The sequence below is a fragment of the Coccinella septempunctata genome, chromosome 8, assembly GCF_907165205.1.
Source record: "Coccinella septempunctata chromosome 8, icCocSept1.1, whole genome shotgun sequence".
In the NCBI taxonomy this organism is placed as follows: Eukaryota; Metazoa; Arthropoda; class Insecta; order Coleoptera; family Coccinellidae; genus Coccinella; species Coccinella septempunctata.
Genome location: NC_058196.1, coordinates 14,163,466 through 14,190,066, shown reverse-complemented (window position 1 = coordinate 14,190,066; position 26,601 = coordinate 14,163,466). Strand labels below are relative to the sequence as shown.

The 26,601-nt window shown below is 37.0% G+C and overlaps 1 protein-coding gene across 1 annotated transcript in view; it reads left to right on the top strand.

Moving 5' to 3' along the window:
- LOC123318714 (kynurenine formamidase-like) overlaps positions 1-26,601 on the top strand; it is a 48,439-nt gene that overhangs the window by 15,577 nt on the left and 6,261 nt on the right. The window contains exons 2-4 of the mRNA XM_044905420.1: positions 307-428; positions 17,155-17,358; positions 21,280-21,453. Of these exons, the coding sequence (XP_044761355.1) occupies positions 307-428; positions 17,155-17,358; positions 21,280-21,453 (500 nt within the window). The remainder of the gene's footprint in view (positions 1-306; positions 429-17,154; positions 17,359-21,279; positions 21,454-26,601) is intronic.

Below are 26,601 nucleotides of genomic sequence, written 5' to 3'. Positions count from 1 at the left end.
CGTACGCTGAAAACTCTAGTGATATTTCTCGAAAAAATTGATTTTATTAGAATATGTACTTGAATCCATTGCTCATCAACTCATCAAAATTTTGCCTCCTCGGTTCAAATAACCACGTTCCAGGAGCCGCCACTAGTAGTACCTAGGTACTAGCAATAATTTCAAGCTTTTGTTCTCAAACTTATTCAGGCAGGAAACGTTTATTAAATTTTTCCAAACATATCCATTATTTCATCATATTATTATTAAAATTTCTCGAATATTCTCGAATTCATTGCGGAGTTCTCAATGACTGTATGTTTTCAGGTATGCTGGAAATGAATTTCAAGCAGCTGAACACGGTGGAACACATCTGGATGCCCCATATCATTTCATCAAAGATGGGTGGAAAGTTGCAGATATACCAATAAACAGATTTTTCGCCAACGGTGAGTGCATACGAGCTGTGAGTACGGTTTCCTAGGACCGGACGGTCTTTTAGTAGAAGAGCTGGCAACGTCGAAAGAACACAAATTTTAGAAAGGCTGGCTTTTCAATATATTATTCCTTAGGGCGTTGTCCCACCAGAGCTACGCAACAGCGACATTATCTCGCGCGTTGAAATCGTGTCGCTGTGGCGTCGCTGTTGCGTAGCTTTGGTGGGACAACGCCCTATAGAAAACATGGGATGAACACGAAAGATACACGCTGGCGATATCGGATCATTGTCGCGTCGCTGTTGCGTTGTTTTGGTGGGACAAGGCCCTTAGACTCACTCCAGCACAAAACGAGACCTCTGCCAGTTGGGCGACATTGCCTTCTTTTGTGCGCAGCACTTCTTTATAGATAAAAAAGATGAAATTGCACTCATTTTAGGAAGATTTATTTTTGTTGCATATACTTCGGAACACAATTGGGAATATAAATTTTTTCGGCAGACGTTTTGGCCGTTGATAAATGCCTGGCAGAATCCATTTTCAATGAAGAAAATAGAGACATTTCAAACCATTTCAGGAAGGCTGAAATTTTTATACTATATTATTTAGATATTCAAGAGTGGAACATGGTATTGACAGACATTAATTCGGTTGCTGAAAGAAGGCAGACGCCTTCGAAATACTAGGTTATCGGACAGGGTAGGTCTATGCGAATTGTATGGTCGCAAAAGAGTCATGAAACCATTTCGGTTTATTTGAAACCTTCTTCAAAGGCTCTGAAAAAGAGTAGGTAGTAAACAGATATAAAATTGGCACTAAGAGATTGACCCCAAAAGAAAATATAATAAATTTTTAAAAATTTCATTCATAAAGGGGCTTTCAGACAAAATTTCAAGAATATTACAAACTGATTAATTAGATATAGGTAGCCCAAAAGTCAGAAAATACGGTGAGACGGTTCTACAGTAAGCTGAAAGAAAGTACATCAAAGGATTTCCTCTCAAACGTTATATATGAAACACAGTGTAGTGATTGTGAAAAAGTTTATATTGGACAGACTGGAGGCTATCTGAAGACAAGGATCACAGAGCATAGAAGAGATATGACCAATGTACATAATCCAACATGTAAAAAAGAAAATGTAACAGCCCTTGTAGATCATGCAAGTGAACAACTTCATTCATTCAGGTTCGACGATGTAAAACTTTTAGGAATGCAACGATATTTTAACAAAAGAGTTTTACATGAAATGATATCTATAGAAAGAAATGTAAATTCTGTAAATTAGAGATATTGCGATCCTCAATACATACTATTTCAATTTGATCTCAAAAATGAATAAAAAGTAATTTTATCTCTGTTCTTTTTGTTGTCTTTGTCTTTTTTCATTCTACAACATGCCTAATGAATATCAGATGGCAGGAAACAGTTGAATTTCATGTCATTTTTTCTCTCACCTTCAATTTTAATAAGACTGCGTTTGGAGGAAAAATGTACATCTCTCTAAGTATCTGTTTCTCTAATTTCTTGATGGAAATTGTATGACTAATAGAACCAAACAATAATGTGAATTTTTCTACCTTCTTTCTGATTGATGTGTGTGACTCTACTCTGTTTTCAATTTTACTCATGTTTTTGAGGTTGTGGTGTTGTTTATTTACATATGAAATTGTAATTGTTAAAGTTTTTATATTGTATATTGTACCTATCAACCCTTTTTTTGTTGAAATTTTAATATTCAAGCCGGTAGGTAAATCTACCTCGTTGGGTGGATATACAGGGTTGGGATAAAGTTTGGCACCAAATTAATATATTTAAAACAAAACGGGCGATATTTTTGAAATTTGGCAGCTGAGTGTAATGGACCACAATGCATCTGATAAGCATATTTTCATTTATGAGATACTTCCGGTTTAACCGGAAATGACAAAACTTTTTTTCATTTAAATGGGACACCCTGTATATTTCTGCAGATTCTGAAAGTGCACCTTGTTTCGGATCTGTCCATATCGGGTTCCATGTAAAAATTATCTGTAAAAAGAAGAAATTCAGTCTTTTGTACATTTGAGAAAAAATCCATTCAAATAAATAAATCGTTGTTATTTGTATCAATAGTGAGAAATATTATAAAACGAAATACTTTGTATTAGATAACTCTTTCTGCTTTTCATGACGTTTATACAGGGCTTTCACTAGTAGAAAAAATTTATTGAAAATAATTAAAAAAAAATCATTTTGAATGTTCGAAGTGCTTGCCATTCACCTCCTGACAATATTTCAAAATTACCGTCCGTTCCGTTTTAAATATATTAATTTGGTGCCAAACTTTATTCCAACCCTGTATAGGTACTCCGTTTAAAAATAACATGAATTGATCAAAACTAATTCGCAAAAAAAAAAGATATAGTATATCGAAAATATTTAATTGATGTGGCCAATATTTGATGGAAATCCATGATTGACGATAACGAAACACGTGTCGTGGTTTAACAATTTATGTTAGTGAAAATCATATAATTCCGTTATTATTACTTCAATATACGCAAATTTATCATTTATGGCAACATTCTGAAGGCCTTCGACTGTGTGGCTCATGACAAGCTCCTCTTCAAATTGGAGAAATATGGGTTCGATGAGACAGCGCTGAGACTAGTTGAATATTTTCTGAGCGAGAGGTACCAGGCAGTCTACTCAAGTGGAAAATCCTCTTGCTTGCGTCCAATAAACATAGGATTGGTTCAGGGTTCGATTCTGGAGCCAATTTTATTTTTAATTTTCATCAATGACTTGCCAGATTTTGTACCAGAAGCGGAAACCACTTTATTTGTGGACGATACCACCGTTGCTGTCAAGTCTTCTGACGTGAAGACACTGATCTAGTTGTCGCGGTGGGTACGGTTGAGGCTGCTTGAGTGGTTTTCTGCGAATGGGCTGAGTATGAAGGAGAGCAAAACTCATAGAATGGTTATGACTCTGCGACCCCTGAGTGCCTGCTTTGAGATGGCTGATTCGGTCAGGTTTCTGGGTGTACATGTAGACGCTGCACTGACTTGGAAAGCACATGTTGATGTCCTTCAAACGAGACTCAGCCGTAACATCTTTGCCCTGAGGACGCTGTCGTTTTCCCAATCGCGGCGGGTGCTGCTATCGGTGTACTTCGCTCTGGTAGAGTCGCATTTGTGGTACGGTATCGTGCTGTGGGGTAACTTCGCGTACCGCGAGACTGCTTTTAGTTCTCTCAGAAGTTTCATTTACCTCGCTCTGCTCCTATACAAACGGTTACCGGAACATATATGAAATATTAGGGCTGCCTCCAACTATAATACCCATATGAGATATTGGATTCAACATCAGGGATGGACTTTTCGGACTGACTTTTGGAACAGACATAATTGCGTTTGAAAATTCATATCTTGCCTTTGAATGAAAGTAACACTTTTTGTTTTCTTGTAGATACTTTCGAGTTTTCTTATCGTTTTCTTGAAAAATAGTTCTCACCCACACTTAAATATTAAAAAAATTTATATTCACCACGCACAAGTGCCTTGCACTTCTGGGGTCATTCAGTGTTTATTGAATTCTTAAATTCTTTGTGGTATGTTATGGCCTATTGTTGTTTTTCTTTTACTTAATAAACATTATTATGACTTTAGCCTTGCGGTTTTCACACTCCTATCCAGAGGAAAATTCACTTATCCCAGATATCTCTGATATCAAAAGGATTAAGCTCTGTTGGAGCCTTTGCCAGGTTTTCGGGCTCGTGGTGGTGGTCGGGTCCGGGTCGCTCCTCGGCTCCCTGCCGCCGGTTGGAATCCTGCTCCACCCGCACTTGGTGTTTCTCTGAATTTCCCATGTACTTGCGTACAGTTCTCACCGTTCCCAACAGAACCGCCTTCTGCATGACTCTATAGATATTTTCGTCCAACTGAAGTTTCCTCAAGTTCTCTAGTAGTTTCTTCGGTATCAGGCCTGTAGATGATATGACAATAGGGATGGTCTTGAAATCTTTCAGCTTCCACTGTCTCCTGGTTTGTTCCTCGAGATCTCTGTACTTTGAAATTTTTTCAGTGTGCCTATCAAGAAGATTGTTATTATTTGGAATCGCCATATCGATGAATAGAGCTCTGTCCTCATCCTTATTGAGCAAAATGAGGTCTGGTATATTGTGGGTCATTTTCCGGTCTATGAGAACCATGCGATCCCAGCTTGTGATGTTCATTTTCCAATACAGCATCCGGATGGTAATTGTAATAAGGAACCTTTTTCGAACTTAGATGTTGGTGTTTTAGTGCCAATTCTTGGTGAAGAATCTTGGCAACGGCATCATGTCTATTTTTGTACTCCGTGCCCGCGAACTTCTGACATCCCCCGGTGATGTGCTGGATAGTTTCATGTGTCGCACAGCCATAACGACAGCTATCATCCGCCACTGAGGCATCCTTGGCGATATATTTCACGTAGTTCCTTGTTGAAATCACCTGATCCTGGATGGCGAGCATGAAGCCCTCTGTCTCAGGAAACAACTTTTCGGAAGTCAACCAGTACACTGAGAGAAAAAAAGCATTGTGGCAATTAAAAAATTTAATAAATATAGCCTCAAGTAGCTAAGTTAATAGAACCAACTGAATAATTGTCATTGCTTTCAAACTATTGAGACAATAAATTTTTTTAGTTGTATCAATTCAATTTTATTTGATTATATGTATTACTTCATTACTTTATTACAACTAATTCGGTTTATTAGACCTTACTAAAATAGTTTAATTATTAGAACCATCTTTCCTCTTCCATCAAATAATTCATTTGATTATCACAATGAAACCACTTATTTGCATCGGAGAATGCATTCAATTATCACAATAGAATCCCTGTATTACTCCAATGCAATTTGTTATGTTTGCGATAGGGGTGGTAGACAAAAAATTGATTTATGAAAAATTATAATATTTATTGAAAATAAAATACATAAGGAATGTTCAAAACAATGAAAAACTCAAACTATCCTCCAATAAATAATCTATAATACATATATATAATAAGGATAATGAGGTTGTTTCCCTCAATATAATCATATATAATTATACATGAGTATATTTATTTATAAATGAAAATGTGAAAGGTGAAACGTTATATAGCAGTTTGGTCAATCAAAATGAAGTTTCCACTAATGAAGTAAGAATCACGTCCCTGGTTTTTCATGCTGAGTATATTTACAGGAGCTAGGACAGGTGATGTAGAAGAACAAGACTAAGTTGAACTAATGCCGTATATTCGAACTTTTTCAAGGCTATATACAAAAAAGATGCAATCAGAATGACAGCAAATAACAATGATAAATTACATACATTCAAAATGATAGAACAATTATCAACCAACAAACATGATAGATAGACAACAACATTAGTTTTCACTAATACTGTTTTCGTTCAAGTCAGTAGGATAAAACGAAACATTTTTTTCTGATAAATTCACGAATTCATCAAATTCAATCCAGTAAATAATAACTCTCACCTTTCAATTATAATTTTTAAGCAACCATTGCACAATAAGATAATTTGAAATCAGTTCCTTCAGTCTGCTCATCCAGTAAATCGAAGGTAGTGTCATCAATACATTTATCTGTAAAAAAAAATCACTTATGAAAAACTTCTATAACAACTATAGGTAATATTCAGACAAACCAGCTCGATAGTGAAATAGCTCTTTTCGTGATATTTGATGCAACATCGGAAAATATTTTTTCCAAAACCAAAACCATGCACCTGTTAAAATTGATACAGTCAACTCACCTTCAAATCGTTTAATGAGAAGAAGAAAATAAAATTTCTTTGACTTTTCACTCATTATAGGTAGGTAGGTACCACTATATAGTCACTAGTTTTTCACATATTTCCGCGTATCGCATGTCGCATATACTAATCTGGCAGGAGTCTGGATCACTTCTTGGCGTAGGGTGTAGGTTTGTCTAAGCAAGTGGACCGTTAAATTCGTTCTGTGCGAGTAGAGGGAATGGTGTAATAAAACCGATTATTTGGAAGAAATGTTCTATTTGATTATTGTAACTCTTTGTTTCATAACTGGGAAAATAATACGTATTGGATGAATGAACCTATGTGTTCGAAATAACTAACCAACTATATTTTTCAGTTCCTCATCACCACAACGAAAAAGATGAGTTGTCAATATTGCATGAAGCTTATTGTAATAATTAACTGATCGAAAAAAAATTGATGTATTGAACGAACCATTCGAAATTGTAGGTTCAATGGAACATTTAATCGAACAGAAAAACATTTTAATTGACACAATGCGCACCCTCCAACTAACAGATTTCAATTGAAATCTTTTTTCTCAGTGTAGTTTGACGCAGATATGTCGACGTAATCATGGTTGACCCCGTTCTGGTGCCGTCCATGCAAAGGTTTGCCAATCAGTTTCTGCATTTTACTTTCTGAAGAGTGTTCGACGGTTTCCAAGTGGCCCTGCTGTAGCTTTGATGGTGTAGAACTATCAGCAACACAAACTACTTGATGAGTTCTGATGAAGCAGCCTTGCGCAGAAAATATTTTCGAAGTCCTTCAAATTCCTGGGACATACGGTTGGACAAATCAACAATCCCTCCCCAAGATGTCGTTGCAGCTCGGTCCGTTCTATTGAGTTTTTGGGGTTATTGTGTTTAGTCAGCATCGTCCTCATTTTTTTCTGTAAGGCTGCTAAATCGGTGGTGGTCCAAGAGATGATACCGAATGAGTAGCTCAGCGCCGAGCAAGCGTAGGAATAGCTTTTATCAGATTCTTGCTGTTATGGCCAGTTCTCATTATCCTTCAGATATCGATTGAAATTCATTCTGTATTTCCTAAATCGTTTTAGGATTTTCACTCCCAATCCCTGAAGGAAAATCAATTAAAAATGAAATAAACGATTTGCTCCTGCGTAAATTCTTGCACTAATGTGAAATTATAATTTCAGTTCTTTATTTTCAGTTAATTGTCAGGCAACAATTTTTTCTAGTTGATTTGCTCCTGACAAATTAGTGCAAGAGTTTACGCAGGAGCAAATCGTTTATTTCATTTTTAATTGATTTTGTTTCAGAGATTGGGAGTGGAAACCCTAAAAAGATTAAGGAAACCTTCTCAATCTTCAGGTGAACTCCTCCGTTAGTCTTCATCTGGCTCTGATTGATTTTTCTTGCCTGTTTTATGCCCAGATAATTGTTTGTGTCTGCTTCCTTTAATGCTTCAATTTCTGCACCTTCCTTGAGTTTGAACGTACCATCTTCTATTTTCCCTCTCGTTATGTTCAGCAGTCGACATTTTTCTAGTCCAAACTTCATTTTGATGTCTTCCGAGAATCCTTCCATCATTTTCAGCATCAGTTGCATTTCCTCTTGGTAGATGCGAAGAGTTTCAAATCGTCCATGTAAAGGAGATGATTCAGTTTCATCATAGTTCTACTGCCGCTTTTGATGGCAAATTCGTAGTCCGTAGAATTCAATCTATGAGACAAGGGATTCAGGGCCATGCAGAACAACAGAGGGCTCAGCGAATCTCCTTGGAAAATTCCGCGTCTTACTGGAATAGGTCCTGTTGTAATGGAGCCATCTGCTGCTTCCATTTGAAGACTAGTACGCCAGGTTGACATGTCGTTTTTCAGGAACTTAGCAATATTAGGATCCAACTTGTAAATGTTCAAGATAGTCAAGAGCCATTCGTGAGGTATGGAATCGAATGCCTTCGTGTAGTCAATGTACGAAGCGTAAAGATTCCTTCGCTTGGAGAACGCTTGATTGCAGATAACTGAATCAATTATTAGCTGTTCTTTGCACCCTCGGCTCTCTTTGATGCATCCTTTCTGTTGCATGGCGATGATGTTATTCCTTTCGCAATGGTTGTGAATTCTGTTTGAAATGCACGATGTGATTAATTTATACATCGTTGGAAGACATGTGATTGGTCGGTATTTGGATGGATCCTCTGTATTCCGTTGGTCTTTAGGTAACATATACGTTGTGCTATGTGTAAGGAATATTGACATTCTTTAAGGATTTTCAATGACATCATATTCGGAGGTCAATTTGTCATGCGTGATCCAAAGTTTCTTGATCCAGAAGTTCTGTAATCCATCAGATCCAGGTGTTTTCCAGTTGTGTAGTCCTCTGATAGCTGATTTTACTTCTTCAATTGTGATCATGTCATGCTGCATCGGCTCACATTTTATAGCTTCAGACTTTTCATCTTCAATCCATCCGGTATCTCCATTGAATTGATAATTGTTCGGTCCAGAATTGTTCAATGGCTTCCTTTGGTGGTAACTTTCCATTTTCTCCATCAGACGATGTGAGTGATCGGTAGAAAGTTCCTTCCGACTTTTCGAATGAATTATTGTCTCTTTTCCTGCTATAATGGCTTTTATATCTCCTCAGGCGTTCTGCATACAGGCTTAACGTTTGCTTCAGAGTGTCGAGGCAGTGGTGAGCTGTAGCATTCTCCGTCTCTCATTATGTGTGTGTTCTGTTTCTATCCATGATTTCTTTGGCAGCTTTCACAACCTTTCTTCCGCGATTCCTGTTCAAGTAGGAATTGATGGAACCTTATTCAATATTAAATTAAAGAAAATATGGGAGATATGCTATTGTCTTCGTCTTGGTTTCTATCTGGAGGGGATTGAATCGGACACCGTTTCATATTGGGTGGCGCTAACTGGTGAATGTGTAGTACCCAGTAGCGCGTGCCAATATTGAATAAGGTTCCATCAATTCCAAACGTTCTCCATCGGAGAAAAATGCTATGTTGCTCTGATGTGGTCAAATGAGACCGAAACCATGGTCAGCATCTGCTTTTCTTCGATGGGGCGTACTCCATTTGGGGCCTTGACGATGGCAAATTGGCTAGTTCAATTCAGATCGTAATACTTGTTGATATTCATATCGGTGGGTGGTATATATGCATCTGAATTTATGCTTATTATTGTATTCATTGCCTTTAGGCGTGATCATTTCATTATTATTATTTAGATTCAGTCAAAGCATTCGGCACGATAGGACAAGCTGTCAGAGATACTGGAGAGGAGTACCTTCCAAATTAATGGAGAGTTATCTCAAAAGGGTGGAACGCAGAGGGTCAAAATAGGAGAAAAGCTTGGCTAAGAAGGAAGACTTACATGAGGCATGCCTCAGGGGACTGTTTTGGACCCAGTCATTTTCCTTTATATGAATGACTCTTTCACTTTAGATCCGAAGAATCGTGTCGTAAGGTTTTCGGACGATACAGCCATTTTTTCACTCACCAACATGGAATGAATGAAAACTGAAAGTCGACGAAAGAATGGTGAGGATATTTGAGTTTTTCAGAAGGAAAAAATTAGCAGTTGACGTAGAAAAGACTGAATTCTCGATATGCACAAGCCCCAAAACTGGAGAATCTTCATATAATATTTTATCAATTACAGAAAGCGATGAATTATTCCAGATGAGAATCGCAAAAAATACCAAATATTCAGGAAAAAAAACAGAATCACCTTTAAGATGGGAGAAACAGGCCCAACTAATAGGGAAAAAAGTTAGAACACTCTTAAGCAGATTCAATTCCTTGAGAGAGATATGTGAACAAGATGAACTGTGGAAAATGTATAATGCATTAGTCGAGCCACGCCTGAATTATGGAATACTATCCTGGGGAGGACAAGCGAACTTATACTATAGAAAAAAAAAATATATAGCTCAAAAGTGGTTAAAATAATTTATCGCAAATCAATGATCTTTCCTACACTCTGGCAGTTAAGAAGATGAATTGAATTGGATCTCATTACCTATCAGGTGGCCCTGGAATATGGAATATGTACTTCAAAGTGCATCATTTGTTGATTTTTATATGGATGAATGTTATGCATCTGAATTAATTCCTTTCGATGAACATTCGATCAAATCGAACAAAATTTGTTTTAAAGTTGTGAATTTCTATGATACTGATAGTTGGGAAGCCCACGAGGCTAAATCGAGATTTACTCGAGCATCGTGGAGACCTAGTGGATTTTGAAGATCAGATGGTAGAACGAAAAAATGGTTCTTACAGCGATGGGGAAAGAGTTTGCAGGTTTTCGAAGATCTAAAAAATTCCTCATATATATGAGCCTGTCAGAGTGTCAGATTGAGAAACTGTTTATTATGCCCTAGGTGTCTAATAATAAATTCATGTTATTCTGACAGTTTACTGACATGTTGAACCCAAAGATTATAGAGTTAGTGAGTTAGGTTAGGTGAACGAACTCTATAATATTTGGTTGAACCATTAATCTGATACTAATCAGGAGATGATAACAATGCATTTCTTCAGAATATCTCCCTCCCCTTATCTCTAATGGTTTTTGTATTTTTTATTAATATTGTAGATAATGACCTTCTACAAAGCTGTTGTCTGAAGCAATGGTGAATTCTCCTCAATTTGGGTTATCACTGCATATGCAAGTTTAAACTGAATAAGTTTGAGTTTAATTCATGATTTTTTCAAATTCACCGCGGAAAAGATTCGAAATCATCCTTCAAATATGGGGTTTTAAAATTTAAATCGCTTTGTGCGGAGTTTAAGATTAGGCAACAGCGCATACAAGACAATGAAAAGAACAATGTCCGATCAGCTTGTTTATAAAATAACAGCTGTTGATCTACAGGCGCGTACTTAGTGGCGAGCTTCAACTGCAACCGGCCATAAAAATCTCATAAAATTTTACGACTTTCCTCGTTCGTCGCAGACATCATAGATAGCCATCTTTGTCTCATCAAGATAATGCATTTGTTGTCCTTCATTTTCAAGGCATATTTCAGTCGATGTTACCATTGTACAATTCTCACAAAACGCTTTACTTTAAATACCCATTTTTATTTTTCATTTTCAAGTGCTTAAAATAATTCTTTTTGGGAATCGGTTGAAATGGTTATTTCAAAATGTGACGTTTCAATGATATTTCATAAAAAATACATCATTTTCGTCAGAAGGAGTATTTCCTTTTTTTCATACTCTTAACCGTTTTCGAGATAGAGGGTGATGAGCGTCAGGATATATCTCAAAAACGTTTGAGCACAACCCCTGAATTTTGATTCGAGATGAGGAGTGTTGCGATAATTATTATGAAAATCGTATCGAGTACTATCGGACCCTAAAATTTCGCTTCAAAATATCCATCGATAATGAAATAACAGCGGAAATAGAGAAAGAGACAATGTGGAATTTGGATTTTATCTCCAGATTATTATTCGTTTCATTTCAAAGGTATTCAGTAGTTAGGCTGTTAATTTTTTGTCCAAAAAAGTACCTATTAACTTTTTGTGACCATGTTTTTGATTTACCTTAGTCTATCGTAAATTTTTAAGACCGTTATAAGTGTGTCAAGGCGATTGTAAATTTGTAATAGAAGAAAGGGTGGAAATTATAAAATTATATTTTGGAAATAACGACCCTGCGCAAATAACAGCGGCTTTATTTAACGACATCCTGGAAAAATTGTATCCCCTGCTTATGTTGTGCAACTGGGGGCTTAATTTGACGCTACTTGTTAGGTCGGAAACATAGAGACTGAAAGAGACAAAGCTAGGGACATGGCTGTCTTAGGTCATGTAGCAATGGATCTGACTTTTAGTACTAAGAAACTGTCCAATGTATCTGGTGTTTCACGAACAACAATCTTGAGAATCCTTAAACAACATAAATTCCATCCTTCTATGAAGTGGTCAGTGAAATGATAAACGGCAATCAAAACTAAATGTTCGGTATCTGTTTTCCGGCGAGTGTTAATTTCACCAACGGCATTGTAAACCGGCATAACTGACCTAATTTATTTAGATCTATTGGGGAACGCTATTTATCCAGCCCTCGTGCAAGTATTGGAGAATGCAGAAGAGCATCAAATAGTCATATTTCAACAAGATGGCTCATCACCTTATTGCGTGTTCAACCGGTACGTCAGTTTAAAGATGAAAATTTTCCTCACGCCTGGGTTGGAAGGAGATATATTGAATGGCCATCCAGATCACCTGATCTAGTTCCACTAGACTTTTTTCTATGGGGTCACCTGAATGATTTACGCTACCCAGCTTGAGTCACTGGATTATTTGCGAACTCGAAACATTAATGAATGCCTTCATATCAAACCAGAAATCTTGAGTGATGTACGTTCTCAGCAAAACTTATATTACCCCATGGAAGTGAATGGTGCCCATTTCCAGCATTTAATAAACAAATCACAAAAGCTATTCCACTATTTCACCTGATATTTTGTTACCGATGAAAATTTTGAATCGAAGTTTCGATAAGATCTTCAACATGAGGTATTGCAACACTCCTCATCCCTATCCAAAATCACCTCCGTTAGGGGGTTGCAGTTACAGGGATACAAAGAGCGGAAAAGTTGTTCCCCCTCGAATCCGAAATTTACGGATCCGAGCGATTTTCCAAATTTTCGTTTGAAGGCCAGAAAATCGAGGTGTTGAATTTTCGTTAGACCACACTGTATAATATCTCAATCGGATACGCTCGATTATGTACAATGGTCGTTTTTGTACTATTTTGACAGGCTGTCTTAGACAATTCCATTTATATACTGGTCTAATTTTTGGTAGAGGTAGGTACTCTGACACGCTTGAGTTAATCCCGAATTGAGAGGCATCTCTTATGTTTTAATTTCTTTAATCACACACATTTGTAATTTATCTCGGCAAGACTTGTTAAAGTCTTCTATTTTTGGTAAAAAAGAACTTCTGTTCAACAAGTCTGACTTTATTACATTCCTTTTTTTTTTTTGACTAACTCGACACATACACACTTTTCAAAATCTCTAAATACATTCTCCTTGACAAAATATAGAACATAGAACATGAGACTTTCATACAGAAGTATCATTCAACTTAAATTTACATATTATTTCAACACTTTCCCTTGTAAATTACAGTTGAATAAAACAGATATATGTGAGATAAAGAGGTAAATAATGTGGCATTCTTAATGTTGTCCATTGTCCCTTCTCACATAAGTCCCATCTTCGCACATAACATCTTCAAACGTTCTTTTTGCAACGGCTTCGTCATTATATTTTTTCTCTGATGAAAAAGTGTTTAATGGAAATATGTTTGGTTCTACGATGAAACTCTCTTTACTCGGATTACGTCTTCTTGAGTTGGATTTTTGTATTTCTTTCTCAGCTTTCCCTGAAATGAAAGATTCTGTTAAAGTCCAGGTCTGATTCTCTTTCAGGTAGGACATTTCACGATCCATGGCTTTCTTCCACTCTGCTAAATCGTCGCTATGCAAGGCATCTTCATAGGTCTCCGGATCACCTGTAACTTGGTTTGCGAACTCCTCTATCAACATTGTGTAATCTTCAAGATGTCTTGGTTTTTGCAAAGATAACCGATCCCTCAAGTTTCTTTCCGATGTTAACTTTTCTTCAGTGTTCTCAAGTTGATCATCATCATCTTCTTCCTCAGAATGTACTTCCCAATTATTTTCTTTCTCTTCAAACTGGTCCTGAATTTTATCTTCCAACGGTAGCTTGACTAGCTCTTCACATTCTTTGAGTCTCTCTTGGAATTGAACATCTCTTGATAAAATTACCTTGTTGTTGCTTGGAATGTAGACTCTATAACGCTCATCTCCGTCATATCCTACAAGATATCCTTTTTCTGCCTTTTTGTCCATTTTCTTCCTTTTTTCAGCTGGTATGTGAACGTAACAAGATGAACCAATTACACGCAGATGTTTAATTCTTGGTTTCTTCTTGAACCATAACTCAAACGGGGTGAATCCGTCTTCTGACGATTTTCCTGTTCTATTCAATATGTAAATAGCTGACATCACAAGCTCTGCCCATATTGAATCTGGAAATTCTACTTCACTATTCGAGTACTTGAAAGTCCTTGCCATTTCAACAATTGTTCGATTTTCTCTCTCACTGCCTCCATTTTGTTCTGGCGTGTATGGTGCTGTCAATCTCTGCACAATTCCATTCTCAGCCAGGATCTCCTTGACAGTTTCACAATCGAATTCTCCTCCATTGTCACTGAGTAGCTCTTGGATTTTGTGTCCAAGTGTTTTTGCGTGAGCTAAAAACTGTTTCAACACAATCGTAACATCTGATTTCTGCTTAATTACAAAACCATAACGAAACTTCGTGTAGCTATCCTTAAATACAACTAGAAACCTTTTTTTGTTAAAAGATTCGCAAAATGGACCTACAACATCAGTGGAAAACAGTTCCCCAGGTTTCGTTGCTTTTATTCTAGTGCCAAAAGGTAAACGATGTGCTTTACCAAAAATACAGGGTTCACAAATATCTCTTACCATCTTAACAGTAATACCTAACTCTCTCTTCAGTATCTCTCTTACGTGTCGCTTGTCTTGGTGTCCCCACCTCTCGTGATACAGCTGAAGTGTGGAATTTTCTGCTTCGACTATGTTGACTCTCTCTATTTTATCAGGAATTATCGGCTCAACTGCTGCTTTATATAAAGTTCCACCCTTTTCACGATGTCCACATAGTACTACCTTTCCATTAACCTCCAGCGAACACTTAGTTGAAGTCGAGTAGAATCTGCTATTTTTGTTTCTGTCTTGAGCAGCTAATACAGAAAATAAATTTTTAGATATTTTTGGAACATACCATACTTCATTCAAGGTAATCTTTAGTTTACAATCTTCAGTAAAGGATGATATCTCTATAGTTCCTTTCCCAATTGCCTCAAGAGTTTCTTTTCCAGCAGCCCTTATGACGCAGGGACTTCGAAACTTGTGAAAATCAACAAACTGGTCTGGACAATTTGTCACATGCTTTGTGGCTCCATTGTCAATCCACCATACTGATGTACCAGTCTCATCTTCACCGCTAGCACACAGGGCCACATTGGTTTCCAGAGTATTGCTCTGTGGAGAATCCTTAGTCCGCGATGGTCTTCCATCAGCAATCCACCTTTTACACGTATTTACCAATGTCCCTTCTTTTTGCAGTAGTTGCATGTGTCATTTGCTTTCGACTTCTTGAAACCTTGATACTTCTTCGTTTTATCGATTTTAGCAAACAATGCTTCTCCACTTCCACTGTCTGTGGTCTTTCTGAAATTTCTTTCATACATGCACAGTTGAGTTACTAACTCGTCGAAAGTTCTCTCTTCGTTTTTCGACAACAACATCCAACTTGACTTGAAGTTCTCAAATTCGTCAGGCAAGATTTTCAAAACTTTACACACAAGAATTAAGTCTGGTAAAATATTTTCATTCTTTGCTTTCAAACCATTGTTGAGTTCATTCCATAAATTTCTTAATTTTGCGATGTGTGTTGAGACATCCTCTCCAATAACCCAACTGAATGCGAAAAAATCTGTGCACACTTTGAAAAGTTGATCTTTAGAAGATGCTTCAAAATTTAACTTCAATGCTTCCCATGCTTCACGCGCTGTTTGCTTATCCATTATTTTCTGGTAAACCGCATCAGTTACTGAACTCGAAATCATTGACTTTGCGTAGCTATTTGCCTTACGAAATAACTTACTGGCCTGCCTGTGTTTCTTGATATTACTTTCCGAAGCGTCATTTCTTAAGGGTTCAGGTTTCACCAACTTGCCATCAATTACATCTAAGGCTCCTTCATGATAATCCAACATGTCGCGTAATTTATGTTTCCAAATTGACCAATCCGCCTCGCTAGAAAGGGGTTTTATGTGTTTTGCCAGCTCCATAATGCTAAGATGGCGTCACTCCACACAATTCTCTTGAACAGTCTTTTTACCGATTAAACTGCGTATTCTGGGCCCATAACCTGTTAAAGTCTTCTATTTTTGGTAAAAAAGAACTTCTGTTCAACAAGTCTGACTTTATTACATTCCTTTTTTTTTTTGACTAACTCGACACATACACACTTTTCAAAATCTCTAAATACATTCTCCTTGACAAAATATAGAACATAGAACATGAGACTTTCATACAGAAGTATCATTCAACTTAAATTTACATATTATTTCAACAAGACTCCCTTTTTGATTGTTATTTGTATATGCCACACCGTTTATACCTTTTTTTTTAGCCTGATACAGGAACAATAAAGTTCCGAAACTGTTGCGAAAATAAATTAAATCCTATATTTCTTGTTTTCATAATTACCGATCCCTATTACTTATAACATAGCAAAGCAATTAAAATTCATGGTTATTGTTTAGGTGTATTATTTCATGAATAAAATAAAAAAATGCTAGGGCGGGGGGAGTAGGTTTTATTGCCCCCTTTATCCCAGTGAAGGACCGCTCATGCTCCAATGTTTTGGAGCTTGTTGACTTCAACACGTGATTTTAAATAAACTCAATGTTAAAAATCCAAATGTATACTTGTAAAATGCAATGCAGTTGGCTTTGAATTTTTCGGTGTTGCTTCATTTCGAACTATAAATATATCACATATTTTCAGAATTGAAGCGGAACAATAACTTATGAATAAGCTCTATTATCATTTAGCACAAAGCAATACTTTATGGAATAATCAACTGTGCAGTTATAAATTTGATGTCTCTCCAAAATTCCAATACCAATACATTTCTACGATTCAACTGAAAATATAATTCTTCACTCGAAAATATCAAATTGAGAACAAAATCGAAAGAACTCTTCTGAGCAAGACAATCTATAGTTATAGAAACATGCGCTGTACAAAGTTTTATTTTGAATTTACAATCCACCACTAACTGTCGATTTCTTCACTTGTTGCAGCTATTATGGTGGACTTCTCCTCAGAAGTTGAAGCTCATGGATCAGACTACATAGTTGATGCGAAATTACTGGAAAGTAAACTTAAGAGTTTCGAACCAATACAAAATAACACTGTGCTACTCATCAAATATGGATGGTCCAAATATTGGCCGGATAAGAAACAATATATGAGATTGGATGATGAGCAAGTCGGCCACTATCCAGGTAAACCAGCTAAACTGTTCTGAATAAGTATCTAATAGTCCTGTTTTGGTTCGCTTTTACGTTGGCTCCAGAACGGTTCAAAACAGTCGCACAGTTATTTATTCAGCGTAAGCTCGCGCGTATCATGCGTGTAGCTTCCCATACCATTGCTGCTCAACTACTTTGAACCGATTCGGAACCGCCTCAAGTGCGAACCAAAACAGAGCTATTGTATATCTGATTCGCTTATTAGTGTTGCTGCTCCTGAATATTTAGGATTTGTTTGTATTTTTGTTTATCTATATTAGGTGAAGCCAGGCGCCAGGCCTATCTAGGAAGTAATAAATCATATCTGAAAAAGCGATCTATAGCTGGCTTTTCTACACACCTGCCTAGGAGCCGTTCATTTAGTGCATAACACTTGACTCTCCACGTGTCAAAAAAAAATTCCCACGCAAAATTGAAGAATTTTGAGGAATGAGGAACATCCACCACCTACCGTTGTAGTCGACGGACCAAAACATGTAGCTTCGTACAGAGTGGCTGGAATATTCATTCCTAGCTCCGACATGTCTAAAAAACATTTACATATTGCTTTTTATCCGCCTATACACGTGACAACTAGTCGCCAAACTTGGAAACTATGATCCAGTGCTTCCTAAATTGAATTAGTTGCTGATGTGTGATTAGCCGGTTTAATTGCAACCGAAGCATCACTTTTTCTGCGTGAAAATCGACATCATTTTTATGGGCTTAATTTTGCATGTACCTACTGAAAAAAATATTCAATTCTTTCACAACTAACTCATACCTATGTCTCATTCAAATCAGCATTTATAGGTATGTACTCTGAACACAGCGGAAACATAAAAAATATATACCGAATATTGAATCTGTGTAGGTACTACGTATAAGGTATTCTTCGAATAACAAACTAACTTGAATCTTTAAAACTATACAAGAGATTGAAATCTTTGAGTCGCCCACGAATATAACACAATTTCCGACACGAAATGAAGAAGTTTGGAAGATGAATATTTCCTCGAAATCCTTTATAAAGAAAGCAGTCCTGAAAGTACTGGGTAGAGAGGAAGGTGCAGGTAGATCCAATCTGGATGTAATTTCGGTGTACACAAAGAAGTCTCTAAATGAGAAGAAGAATCTCTATCAAAAATGTTGTTCAAAATTCAAAACTGCCTGTTTCATAATTTGAGCCGGTAAAATAGTTCTCAGCGGAATAATATATTTTTTGGAGTGTTCAATACGAATATGAAGTTTTCTGCCTCGTAGCAGTACCGGCTTAGGTACTGCTACTGAGAAAATCCTCCAAATGTTCGGAATTTTTCAGGCTTTCTGGTCATATCTTTCAAACGATGCACCGTGCGGAAAATGTCCCGGTATTCAAAATTGAAAAGCATAAAATTCAGCTAATAATTTAATATTTTTCTCCAACCCCCTAGCCGCAACCCTACCAAATAGCTCACGAAAAACGAATCTTATAACCATAGTCCCCATTATTATTTCAGTCTTGAGATTATCAGGAACCTGATAAAAATAAAAACAACAATATATACATTCTCTAAATAAAATAAAAATAAAGAATATGGTAATATTCATTTTTCCGGGAGCTGTTGCATGGGTTGGGTTACGATTAAGGGATTGGAGAAAAATACTCAAATATTTTTCTAGAAAATAAGTGGAATCAGAACTGAACTAACGTGTTTCAGCGACTTAATCGTAAGTTATTGGTTGAGAAACTATCAGTTTTATTTTTTTGTTAAGAAACTCTTGTGTTCCTTCACAGAATTAAAAGAAACAAAGAAAGTGCTTTCCAACGAGCCCGCACATAGTATATGTTTCCATTTGAAAAACGGAAGTTGCACAAAGGTTACGACTAAGGTGTTGAATGAAAACACTAAATTTTATTGCCAGAAAATGAGGGTAATAATTTATTGGAAACCGATTGACGGGTTCTAGCGTTTTCATTTTCAGTTACTGATTGATGACATATTAATCTAATATTCTTCAAATATTGAATATAAATAAAACTAATGACCAACTCTGTACCTATATGCAAACAATATGGCATCTGTGAAAGTAGGTAAAAACTTCAAAGCTTACTACAGCTTACTACAAGGATGCTCCACAACTCCCAAACTCTTCCAAGATATTTCTTGGATCCTGGGAAATGGGAATGGGAACGAACACCAACATTGAGCTTCGCGGATGATCAGTTTGTCATCCCAGAATCCCAGCTTCCATCTTCCATATCTATCCGGACGTCGAGATTTCGCAGCTTTCCGGTCCCAATGGACGACCAGCCTAAGTGAAGCAGAATGTCCAAATAAGGGGGCATATATTTGGGATTCATAATATCGGAAGAAGGAAAAAGAACGTGAATTCGAAAGCTTCATGGAGTGCTGTGAAATAGCTATGTAACCAAAAAAAACTGAACATATCATTTTCAATATGTACCATCATCAGAACGGAGCTGAAAATCATCAAAAGTAAACAAGCTAAGAATTTGGCCACGGAAATGAAGTTTTGGAGAAAATGTAGCAGGAAGACTTTAACTGAACCAAATTACAATAGAGTAATCCCCAGAAGATTGTGAGTGAAAGGGAATATACTTCAATGATGAAAAAATATTGGTACGGTCATGTGAGGAGAGCTTCACTTGGCAAGTTAGGGAATCCGTTATGGGTACCACTCACTAGGCGTTTTCTCGGGATTATCAGGTAGAAAGCATCGATGCTGAAGAGGATCCCATCTGGCGATCTCATGCTAGGCTATGCTAGGTCGGCCACACACGGGGTTTCTACTCGGGACTAGGAAACCGATTTCGAGTGTAGCATTCGTCGGCATTGGGAATTCCTTCTTCTTCAAATTTTGGGTATCGACTGCTCTCACTATAAAAATGCCATGCCGGCCGTTTTTGACCATACACGTGGGAACTTGGAATCGGTCGCCCGAGCCCAATAAATCCCCAGATGTTGGGGATGATGAAAGTTGGTGCTCGTCGGCTACACACGGGGATTTCTGTTGAGTATTCCTCGATAGTCCCTATCGTAAAGTGCCGGAGAAAACGCCTAGTGAATGGTACCCATTAGAGTACGTTAGGATCCGTTATGGGTACCATTCACGAGGCGTTTTCTCGGGACTATCAGGTAGAGCATCGATGCCGAAGAGGATCCCATCTGGCGATCTGATGCTATAGCATCAGATAGGCTATGCTAGGTCGGCCACACACGGGGTTTCTACTCGGGACTAGGAACCTTATTCGAGTGTAGCATCAATGAATATCACTATACGTATACGAGAAATACCCAGATGTTGGGGATGGCGATAGTAGGGGCTGGTCGGCCACACGGGGACTTATGATGGGTATTCCTCGATAGTCCCTATCGTATAGTCCCGAAAAAACGTCTCGTGAGTGGTACCCATTAGGGTAGCGTAAGCGGCGCCACAGAACACACCTTGACTTACTTTATGAGCGGCGCTAACCTATAGAAGATAGTGGATATCCTATATCTACATCATCCCGTTATATGACGCTATGAATTCGTAGCATCAATAAGAGTAACAGAGTTGGCAATGGTGCCGACTTAATTCAGAACACCCTGCATAGTATTATATGCAATGTTTATTATTTGGACCGAAAATGTGTTGGTTGTTTATGAGAAGATGTTGGATAAATCGAATTAATCAAAACTCAAACGATTTTATTCCAGACTTAGGTATTTTTTTGTAATACAATAACCACCTGGATGATTTGTAGATATTTTTGTTATCATCGCAGCGCCATCTTTCGCTTTTAGACGAAAAGCCATTTTTTTTCGACACTATAGCTCACTAGAAGCTTTGAGTATTAATTAATGCTAGAAGAAATGATTAATATAACCTTTCGAAAATGAACTTGAGAACAAATTTCTTTGTCTTCAGGTTTGGACAACAGTTCTGCCACTGTCATAGCAAACGATGACCGTTTCATTGGTATAGCTGTCGACACTTCGAGTGCGGACGCAGGAATTTCTGAGAATTACGCAGCTCATAGGATTCTTTTGGGAAGAAACATGTACATTTTAGAAAACACGAAGATGGTAGAACACTTTCCAGGTAACCATCAATTTTTCATATTCAATGTCCATCTCCATATGCTTATAACTCGGCTTATAATACCTATACACATTATTCATTATATTATTATATGTACATAAGAACATACTCTTTTATAGAAAATTTTCCACATATTAGTTTGAGGAATATGTTCGTAGCGTTTGATATTTTCTTTCGTTTTACAAAGGTTTCTTCGCTATATGAGTATAATATTGATAAGATATAAACCTCTTTCTGCTCTTCAAAACTATGCTGATCGTCTTATTGAGCAATTTAATTTTCTATTGGCCAAAAAGCCGTTAATGCAGACCGGTACGTCTGCAGAAAATAAGGTAGTAGAAGGGCCAAGGAATTAATTTATTTTCAATTCCGACTTTCAAGTCGGGATATCGAGATTCCGAGATGTCGGAATTATAACCTATACTAATACTATACTATACTTTCAGATTCAACTTAGTTGTGTCACGTTTGAGGTACAATAATATATTATTGTCCATTTTACATCCTGTATGTACGTCCATAGGATGTTAAATCCAGTGAGGTTTGGATATTTCTTGGACATATTATTGTAATTACTGGACATCAATGGATGTCCAAAATTATCCATTGTATACCTGAACGTCCAAGGAATATTCAATGGTTGTGCAGTGCAACCCAAATTCGCTATCCCCTTAGTGTATTTCTGCAACCGTTGGAAAAATAAAATTTCAAGAAAGAAATTTATGGTCTTATGGACTTCTATCTTTCTTGAAAATTCAAATTTTGATTGTGAAAACTGTTTAGTGATATACAGGGGTCAGCATAAGTCAGGCAACCAATTTGCATCAGGCAAATTTGCATTAAGATAAATAAATGCAGCGTCAAAATATATTTATTAAAAAATAATACAAAAGGTATTCGAAAAAGGGTTTCTGTAAGTGTTCAAATTGATGCCCATCCTGATCGATGCATTTACGGCAACGTTCCTCAACGGAGAGGCAGGTCCGGCGAAGCATTTCAAGCTGTCTGCGAAGAATTTCAAATTCTTCTTCAATTGCGGTTCGGAGGTCGGGAAGGGTGCGTGGTCCTGTTGCGAAAACGTGGTCCTTGAGAAGGCCCCACAGAAAAAAATCACAGGGTGTTAGGTCACATGATCGTGCGGGCCACCCAATGAATCCTGGTCTGCCCATCCATTCTCCAAAATGAACATTAAGGTACTCCCGCACACATAACGCGTAGTGCGGCGGAGCTTCATCTTGCATGAAATGGCGGATGTCGAAATTTCGAGAGCGTTGCCTGACTTATGCCGACCCCTGTATATTATTTCAATCAGAAAAAAAATTCAATGTAATGGTGAAATAAAATATAGGGTGTCTCATTACAAAAATTATAAGTTTGAGTTATAACTCGACAAAATGATACCCTAGAAAAATTTTTTTGTACGCCGATCTCGTAAAAATATATATCAAAGACAGTTTTGATCTTGAAAATATCATAAGAGGTTCTCGAGATACACAGTTCCCCGGAAAGGTAATAGTTTCAAAAAGGCCCTGTCACTTCCGAAGCTTATATAACATGTATATATCAAAAAACTGAAAGCACTTCTGCAGTTGTCATGAAGAAGAAGCTCATAAATTTTTAATTTAAAATTTTATATCTCCAACGATTTCAGAAATACCCTTAGGGTACAGCGAATTAGGGATGCGGGTGTACTGTAGGTACACGGGTGGTCCAACGAAAACTCAAACCCTCGATTTTTGGACTACGAAATATTTTCGAACTTGAGTTTTTTTCTGTTCCTTCAACACATATATGAAGAATGAATATCCATTGTACATCCATGAATGGATGTAGGTACTATAGATCCATGAATGAATGTACAATGGATTGGTTATCTATAGTACGTCCATGAATGGATGTACAAGGGATGTTCATTTCTGGTCCATGTCCATATGTACCAATTATGGACATTTTATGGATGCCCTGTGTTTACTGGGTTATATCTCCGGATATCGACGCCCCTTCAATAAATCGGGATTGAAAACAAAATAATTCCTTGGCCCTTCTACCGTAGAAAATGGCCCTCAAAATTTTTCCCGAAGCATATGCTTCTCAACATCTCGCTCGCCAACGAGCAACACGCTCATAAACAGTGATTTCTGTACCGAATCGTCACGGGAGATGAGAAATATGATCCTGTCTGTACCATATGCACATATGCTCCACAAGGCATAAAGCCCCACTAGGAGATCGAATGGAAGGTCCTTCAACATCCACCGGTTTTCTCCGGACCTTACCGTCTTTTCCGTTCCATGTCGAACCATAAATATAAGGGGATTTACCTTCGACAATAAAGAGGACCTCAAAAACTGGCTCATCAATTTCGTTGATGCAGAGACCGGGAAACTTGTGGTAAAACGGCTTCGAAAAAAAAGGGGAATAGGTGGGAGGAGGTCGTAACATCAACGGCTAATACATAATTGATTGATTTGTGATTTTCATTATTGATTCCCGTTCAAATTGAATTGAATTGAATTGTATGGTCATAATTGACCATTATAGCATGTTGACATTGGTCAACGTTCTTTTTATCTTCGATAATTTTTGTGGAAACAATATTGCACCTTTTTTCTCAAGAAAGCGATTCATTAAAATGAACTGGTTCAGGATATTTCACATATTGCTCCATTCCCAACAAGTAGCAAAATAACTGTGCGGGTTCAAATTCATCAAAATTTAACCGTTTTGTAACTACGCGTGTAACATCACCGATGGTTATCTGGAGCGGGTATACATGCATGTAACTATGCAATATACAGTGAATTATCGCAATGACCTATTAGACGATATATGGGAAACTACTAAAAATGTTATGCCGAGAATTTGCATGCGAGGGTTTTTGAGAATGAAGTTTATTCGCCCTTAAATATTTTCAGACGTCTGCAACTTCCGGTTATACCGGAAACAGCCCACTATACTTTATAAGACGGTGAGACTTTATTGCATATTTCTGCTGGGTAGTTTTTTTTTTCGAGAAATCTTTACCATTTTCAATTTTGCCCATGAGTATTATGAAACTTTTTGCTGTTTGAACAAAAAATGTGAAAGATACTTATGATAGGGTGACCAGACGTCCGTCATTGTGACGGACCATAGATAAACTAATAAAATAAATAATAATAGTAAACTAATATAATAAAGGCATAGAGATGTCTCTGAATAAAGGGATTATTTGTCTATGTGACGGCCAGTCCGTCCCTGGAAAACGTCCGTCAAAATCTTGAATTTAATTCGGTATTTTTCTCAAGATTATTTGAGATGGATTATAAAAAAAGAAAGTGAAAATTTACGGAAGATCTTTCAAAAGAATTTTCATTCCTTAAAAAAACAAAACTTGATTCTGGAGTCCAATGTAGGAAGTGTTATTAGGGTCAATTCAGATTGCATTTGGAGAAAGGTTATATAGCAACGCCTGAAGCCGTCTTCTCATTCAACAGTGTAATGCACAACGATTATATTAATGTTATTACATTTTTGATTTCGCGTTGTGATAAACTTTTATTATTTCTCTATTTGCAATAATATTTTTTTATCATCATACATTGTAGGAAACCGACTAGCTGGGAGCATATACAGAGTGAGTCTCAGACACGTACAAATATTTCACAGTAGATTCTTGAGGTCAAAAAGGAACACTTTTTTCCTTTACCATTTTTTTTTCCGAATCGGTTCGGTTTAAAGATATACATAGAGGTTGTTGAAAAATATAAAAAAATGTTATTTTTCTACAAGCGTGCGCCTTCAACCTTTTTCCCGCACGCATTCCAAGTTGCAAAGAGTCACTTTCCCAAAACGTGCGGGAAAAACGCCTGCTATTTCTTTTACGCACGCATTTGCGTGCGGGAATGGATTGGGAAATGGATGGGGAAACCCATAGTAATGACATGCAGAATTACGTCTGTCATTATATATGAATTAATCAAATGAGATATGATCTGTTTCGTGAAATGGATATATTTATATATTTCAAGCGCTTGTAGAAAAGATATTGTTCCTATCTCTTGCGTAAAAGTGTCTTGCCCGCACTCAACTGCTTATCCGAACTCTGCTTCGCATCGTTCGGGCAACGGCAGTTTCGTGCGGGCAAGTAAACTTTCCGCACTTGATAGGAAAATAACTATTTCAGTTCCCAAAAATGGTTTTATCGAATTAAATGAATTTCGGAATATAGTTGTCGAGTAATTTGACTTTCAAAAATTAAAAAATATCTGTGAAATTCGAAAAATTGGCCACTTTGACCGAATGCAACAGATGTGTGTAGTATCACACAGATTCATTTAGTTCTGAAGATAATTTTGCTTTTCCAGGGGTGGCACAGGTCATTATGAAAACTTTAAAGTGGCTATATCTTTTTATCAGGGCTGAATCGGAAAAAATGGTATAGGAAAAAAGTGTTATTTTAGACCTCAAGAATCTCCTGTTGAAATATTTTCACGATTCAAAGACTCGCCCTGTGAATAATAATAATAATAATAATAATAATAGTTTATTAATCCCCTAAGACACCACGGTGTATGAGACAAGTCATTATACATAACAATTTAGCCCTCATTAACAATTTGGGGGCAATCTTGATAAAATTCATTTACAGAATAATAACATTTACTTAACAATATATTTTTAATTTTCTTTTTGAAATGTACATAATTAAGGGACTTTATAGTTTTTGGTAAACAGTTATACATTTTAATACACTGATAGGAGGGAGAGTTCTCAAACCTTCGTGTCCTATGCTTCGGCACAAGCAGGATGTCCTGATTTCTTGTCTGATATTTATGGTTATCGGATAATTTGGACCATTTATCAATATTTTCCTTGGCATAAACCAAACATTTTAATATATAAATGCATGGCAATGACAACAAACCGCGAGCAATGAGTGTAGGTCGACATGATGTACGAGTACTAAGATTGAAAATTCGACGTATAATTCGTTTCTGGGCAACAAAAGCTCTGTTGAAATCTACACAGTTACCCCAGACTAGGATATTATAGGAAAGTTGACTATAGGCAAGGCTATAATAGACTTGAATTAGTGAACTAAGGGGCAGGGAATCCCTTACTCTATTTATGGCAAAGAATGAAGAGTTCAGCTTTTTGCAGAGCATA